Source organism: Drosophila suzukii, chromosome Y (assembly GCF_043229965.1).
Source record: "Drosophila suzukii chromosome Y, CBGP_Dsuzu_IsoJpt1.0, whole genome shotgun sequence".
NCBI classification, from domain to species: domain Eukaryota; kingdom Metazoa; phylum Arthropoda; class Insecta; order Diptera; family Drosophilidae; genus Drosophila; species Drosophila suzukii.
Genome location: NC_092085.1, coordinates 2768158 through 2774729, shown reverse-complemented (window position 1 = coordinate 2774729; position 6572 = coordinate 2768158). Strand labels below are relative to the sequence as shown.

The window sequence follows — 6572 nt, the reverse complement described above, 5'->3', positions numbered from 1 at the left end:
CATGGGGTTTACGAAAATTTTAGACGACCTAAATATGGCCTAAATACCCATCTGTGTACAGAGTTTGAAAATTTTCGGTTCAGTCACTTAGAAGCGAAATTTTTAAGTCGGAACGTAAGGAGAGTCATATATCGAGGGACACAAAAATTTCTAGGGCAGGAAACAGGAAAATATATATATATTCAAAAATATACCAACGCATCGAACATAACCTCAGAAAAAAAAACTTAGAATTTAAGCAGAGCACATGGCATTCGGGAGAACTTATACAAAAGTATACCCACACACAGCGAGAAATTTATAACGCACGCAGACACACATACATGTATTTCTAAGCAGAGCAAAGTACATAACCTAAAATCAGATATTCTTTGTTCCAAGCTCACGTGGCCAGCAAATCAAGTGAGGACGAAACACATACAGGCAGATAATCGGAAAGAGAGAGAGAGCGAGAGCCCTCTAGGCTAGCCAACTCAGCGCAGCCATTTTGTTTTTTTCGTTTTCACTCTCATCGTCGTCCCTCTCACACGAGCAGGAGTCGATCAAGTACAGGCAACGGGATCACATCGTTGGGGGCTTCTCATATAACTATCGCCGAGTCAACACGTGCATCGGCAGCTCTCAAAAACATCGTCGTGGAAAAATTTAAAACTACATCGTCGTCGAACAAAATTTAATCACCGTCGAGAAAATTTAGGAATTAAATCGTCGTTTGACATCGGATTGTGGTCACCATCGTTGCACGTGGGAATTTAGTGAATTCTTGATGACAAATAAAATAAAATTTTCAATGAAGATTTTAACCAGTTCGAACATCGTTTGACCCTCGTCCAAGAATTTCTCTCGTCCTATCGAAACTTTTCCTGTCGTTTGCCAGTTAACTATTATTTCACAGCAATATGGGGGCGCGTTGGATTTCGTATCTCCGGAAGCGGGAATTGGAGGCGATTCTGAAGGAGTTTTCCTTGGAAGCAACCGGAACAGTTGAGGAAATGAGGAGCCGGCTGTCTGCTTTTAATAATCGGGACGACCACGTGCTGGAGATAGCCGAGCGGCTACAGGATTGCGAAGCGGAAATTACAGCCGCCCTAACGGATAGGAAGCAGCGTTCACCGACTCCGAACCCACACCCACCGGGTCCAACACAGCTTCAGGTGCCAGCACTGGAAGGCCGAGGTGCCGCCGATGTAGTCGGAGACACGGAGATCCATCCGGTCAAGCGGGAAATTTTTCCCAGGAAATCAGAGATGTCCGCAGCCACGCTAGCGGAAAAGCTGAAGAATTGGGGAATCACTTTTGACGGGACCACGGACCCCATAACCTTCATCCAACACCTCGAGGAACGAGCCACCGCACACGAAGTTGACGTGGAGAAGATGCCGCAGGCCATCCCTGGTCTTTTGACGGATACAGCTGAGCACTGGTTTCGGACAAGCCAGCTGCTAGGAAAATCTTGGACGAACTTTAAGAAGGCGTTTCTTGACTTCTTTCTGCCACCCAGGTACTTTCAGCGACTCGAGGATGAACGAGTACGAGATCCCAGCGTATGCAGGAGCATCACCAATAGGTCAACAGAATTTCACACGACCGGCCAGACGACCACCCACCCCAGCCACAGTTTTACAATCAGTTCCTCGAGTGGGGAACAGGTCAATGGTGCCGAACTTCAGTCTTGCTTGCAGGAATTGTGCCCAGGAGGGTCACCGTTTAGCTACATGTCGCAATCCCATAGTCCTCTTTTGTTGGGATTGTGGTCGCAGAGGAGTACGCACTCTCGAGTGTTGCCGTCGTACCCAGCCGGGAAACGAGAGGAGTCTTCCCCGGAATTAGGAGAAATCTTACAGGTTCAGTCGAGCAGAAATATCGCGCAGGTGCAAATCGAGGGTCAGGAGTTTAACGCTACCATAGACACCGGAGCTAGCAGAAGCTTCGTGAGCGAACGAGTTGTTCAACGTGTAGGGACGCCACATAACGTACGGTCGGTACACACACACGTGCGAAATAATTTATTTCGACGGAATCATGCTACTGTTTCAGCGGAACCAGTAGAGGAAGGGCGAGCGCCTTCCCCAGTCAGACCAGGATACACGCCTGACACTGGAGGAGCACTAGCCGCAATCACCGCAAACGCCGAGCAAGAAGAATTAGAACCCTGGGTAAACAAATTCCTACAGGAGGAATTGGCCAAATTCGAAGGATTGACGGGAGTGTCAAATATCGCTGAGCATACGATCACGATGCGAGATGATAAGCCCATCAAACAGAGGTATTTTCCTAAGAATCCCGCGATGCAGAGGATTATCGATGAGCAGATCGACGAACTGCTACGCAACGACTGTATAGAGCCTTCTCGGAGCCCCCACAGCGCCCCTATTGTACTCGTGGGCAAGAAATCTGGAGAGATGCGACTATGTGTAGATTTTCGACAACTAAATGCCCATTCTATTCCAGATGCATACCCGCTGCCAAGGATAACACACATCTGGGAGCGTCTGCGCCATGCCAAGTACATATCGACGCTCGATTTGAAGAGCGGATATTGGCAAATCCCTGTAGCCGAGTCCAGCCGCGAGTGCACAGCATTTACAGTCCCCGGGAGGGGCTTGTACCACTGGAAAATGATGCCGTTTGGCCTCCACTCAGCACCAGCCACATTCCAGCGGGCGCTCGACAGCGTCATAGGACCGGACATGGAGCCCAACGCGTTCGCGTATTTGGATGACATCATCATCATCGGCCGCACTCTGGAGGAGCATGTGCAGCATCTACAAGAAGTATTTCGACGGCTACGAAAGGCGAACCTTCGTCTCAACGCGAAGAAATGCAGTTTCTTTAAGCGCAGCCTGGTGTACTTGGGACACGTCATCAGTGAGGAGGGAATTCACACGGATCCCGACAAGATTTCGGCAGTACGGCGACTGAGTCCGCCCACCACATGCAAGGAGTTGAGGAGATTTGTACCCAACTTTGCCAGCGTAGTGCAGCCCATGTCTTTGCTACTCAAGAAAGGAAAGAAATGGCAATGGTAGCAGGAGCAGCAAGATGCGTTCGAGGAACTCAAAAGAAAACTCACGGAGGCGCCGGTTCTCGCCTGCTCCGACTTCAACGAGAAGTTCGTGTTGCAAACAGACGCCAGCGACATCGGCCTAGGAGCAGTTTTAACGCAGAAAATCCAGGGAGAAGAACGAGTCAACGAGAACGCATTCGCCAGCAGACGCCTCATCGCCGCCGAGGAGAACTACTCCGCCACAGAAAAGGAGTGTCTGGCTATCATATGGGCCATCAGGAAACTCAGATGCTACTTGGAAGGTTATCGATTTGAGGTGATAACGGACCACCTCGCCTTGAAGTGGCTCAACTCGATTGATAATCCCACCGGCCGCATAGCGCGCTGGGCGTTTGAACTGCAGCAGTACCAGTTTGACGTCACCTATCGACGCGGGAGCCAGAACATTGTTGCAGATGCACTTTCTCGACAGCCTTTGGAAGTACTTCAGATGATCCAGGAGGATAAGCCGGGATGCACATGGTACCAGCGGATGCTGAAACTTGTTCAGGACAGGCCTGAAGATTACCCGGACTACGCGTACGAGAACCAACAGCTCTATCGGCATATCGGATCCCGACCTGACGACGAAGACTCCGTGCCCTGGAAACTGTGCGTAGCCAAGGAACACCGACAGCGAGTACTGTCGGAATGCCATGACCAGCCGACGGCAGGACATCTCGGAACCAGGAAGACAACCACCCGCATCGCCCAGAGATATTACTGGCCAGGTCTTTTCCGCGATATTGCCAGGTATGTCCGCAAGTGTGACACTTGCCAACGGTTCAAAGTCAGCCAAACCAAACCGGCGGGTAAAATGTTCACCAGACAGATTAACGAGCCGTTCGATACTGTCTGCGCCGATTTTATTGGCCCCTTCCGCGATCCAAGAGTGGGAATACGATGCTGCTCGTATTCTTCGACGCCTTTGCGAAATGGGTTGAGTTGGTCCCCTTGAGAAAAGCTACTTCGGCGCATCTCGAAAAATCCTTTTGGGAGAGGATTTTGAATCACTTTGGTATTTCCCGAACATTTGTCTGCGATAATGGGACACAGTTTACGAGTCGTTCATTCAAAGCCTTCTGCAAGCAGGCGGGAATGGAGATCCAACATACAGCACCTTATACTCCGCAGCAGAACCCGACAGATAGGGCCAATCGCACCATTAAAACGATGGTCGCCCAGTATATCGAGGACAAGCAGACGACGTGGGACGAACTTCTGCCCGAACTGAATCTGGCAATTAATAGCAGCATCTCAGAATCAACCGGATTCAGTCCAAGGCAGAGAGCCACGACTCCCAGGAGCCTTGTATGATGAAGTGACTCCAGGACCAAGCCAAGCGCCACGTTCACCCGAAGCGAAAGCGGAATTGCTACGGGACATTTTCAAGGTAGTACAGGAGAACACTCAGAGAGCTTCGTTGGAGCAGCGGAAGCATTACGATCTCAGGCGACGTGCGTGGAGACCGACCATAGGATCGCTGGTCTTCGTAAAACAGCATCATTTGTCCAGGGCAGCGGATAACTTTGCCGCTAAGCTAGCACCCAAGTACGAGGGCCCGTACAAAGTAAAGTAAAAACCCAGTTAGTAATCGTTAAAACAAAGCACTAATACCCTTTTGTTCTCCCCTACAGACATGGCGTCGGACAACCCGTCACACCTGTGGCGCATGACAACACGCAAGCCACGGCCACCCACATTTCTCAACGCCCCCCGAAGTAGGAGGGGAATGTGAGGAGTCGTTTGACCCCTCACAAATAGCGCCACCAACATCGCCAGCGCCAACAGCATCGGCCGCCAGCGCCAACAACATCGCCAGCTAGCAGCTACAACATCGCCAGCGCCAACAGCATCGGCCGCCAGCGCCAACAACAACGCCAGCTAGCAGCTACAACATCGCCAGCGCCAACAGCAAACAAAACCCTCGCGAATAACTTTGTAAAAAAAAACATTGTACAGTGCATTTAATATATAAGCTTAGCCAATAATCATAAGATTTGTAGTTATATTGATACACAATAATTATTTTAGCTCAGCCTAAGCGATAGGTTCTGTTTACCTTTTCCCCCTCCGTTCTCACATCAGCAGTAGCCACACACACACACACACACCAGGAGAGCAACGAAATATTCACCACGATAAGGCAGCGCCGCACAGGAGCAAGCGAGAGAGGACATGCGATCGAGGAGGAAAACAACCCCCGAAAATTGGCACGCGCCAAGGGAAGAGCGAGAAAAGGAGTACCGAAACTTTGACAAGTGGAAAAAACCCAGAGCAGCCGAAAACTTGAACAAAACGCGGCGGCAAAGCTTAACTAGCTCTCTTTTGGAAAAGGCGGTGCACGGGATCAGAAGTGCGAGGAGTCATTTTTGCAAAGGCGGTGCACGTGATCAGAAACAGGAGCTCTCTTTTGGAAAAGGAGGTGCACGGGATCAGAAGTGCGAGGAGTCATTTTTGCAAAGTCGGTGCACGGGATCAGAAACAGGTCTCTCTTTTGGAAAACGCGGCGCACCGGACCAGAAGTGCGAGCAGTTCACTTTTGGAAAACGCAGCGCACCGGACCAGAAGTGCGAGCAGGTGACTTTTGGAAAACGCGGCGCACCGGACCAGAAGTGCGAGAAGCAGGGGACTCTTGCAAAGGCGGCGCACGGGATCAGAAGTGCGATCAGAGCAAATTTATGTGGACAACAGGAGTCTTTTGCCTTCGGGCTGATGCCAAGTGACCCAGGAAGGCGTTTACCTAGACGACTTCGAGGAGAGTGTGCCGGCCCAGGACCAGCGGCGGAGCACCCGGAGTCACGCGTGTGTGTGTGCGTGAGAGCGAGACGGGTGAGTGAGTGGAGTGAACCGCGTTTTGGCCAGCGAGAGTCCCGTGCAATGAGAAATTTCTCGAAGGCCTCGATGCGGTTTCGCCCAGAGTAGGCTAGAATTTATAAACCATGACCTAACCTAACCCGTTAATTGCGAGCACTGAGAAAAAAAAACATGAACCAAGAATTTAAATAAAGAATATTTTCTTACATATCTGAACACATGTTGTTGCCATGTTGTTCTTTTTCCCTTTGACTACTTTGATTTCTGATTTGATTTCCGAGCTGACTACACCGAGAGAAAGGGGTGGACCCAACTTTAGGAAACCCGTTGCTCATTAATTAAATAAAAATATTTCTCAGATATTAAAAATACTACGCACTGCCACACCCTCTTTCCAAAGGAACTTCGGGAAATATTTTTTTAAAAGGAAAATTTATTCTTCTTCTTTTATCACTGCCGGCTGTATTGAGCCAACTCGCGCCCGACTACACTGGGAAAACAAAATAAAGTAGAAACTCGAGTTACAAATGAATCAATAAAAATACCCCAATAAATGTATTTCTCGCCTGATTTTAATGCAACTCGTAGGGAAAAAAATCCAATCAAGCTGGCCACGCATAAATATGAATATTTCCAGACAAATGCCTAGATTTTAGGCCATAAATTCTGCCCTAGGGAAAAGTTGTCCCCATAATCGATCCCCTCTATC

General features: G+C 49.5%; 1 protein-coding gene across 1 annotated transcript; it reads left to right on the top strand.

Moving 5' to 3' along the window:
- The first annotated feature begins 602 nt into the window (after window positions 1–602).
- Window positions 603–6038, top strand: LOC139353548 (uncharacterized). Its single transcript, XM_070997906.1, has 2 exons — window positions 603–4616; window positions 4684–6038. The coding sequence occupies exon 1, from the start codon at window positions 900–902 to the stop codon at window positions 3027–3029; it is 2130 nt and encodes a 709-aa protein (XP_070854007.1). The 5' UTR covers window positions 603–899; the 3' UTR covers window positions 3030–4616; window positions 4684–6038.
- Window positions 6039–6572: the final 534 nt, after the last annotated feature.

Coding starts and splice junctions, on each gene's coding strand:
- LOC139353548 (XM_070997906.1), top strand. CDS start 900: ATGGGGGCGCGTTGGATTTCGTATCTCCGGAAGCGGGAATTGGAGGCG.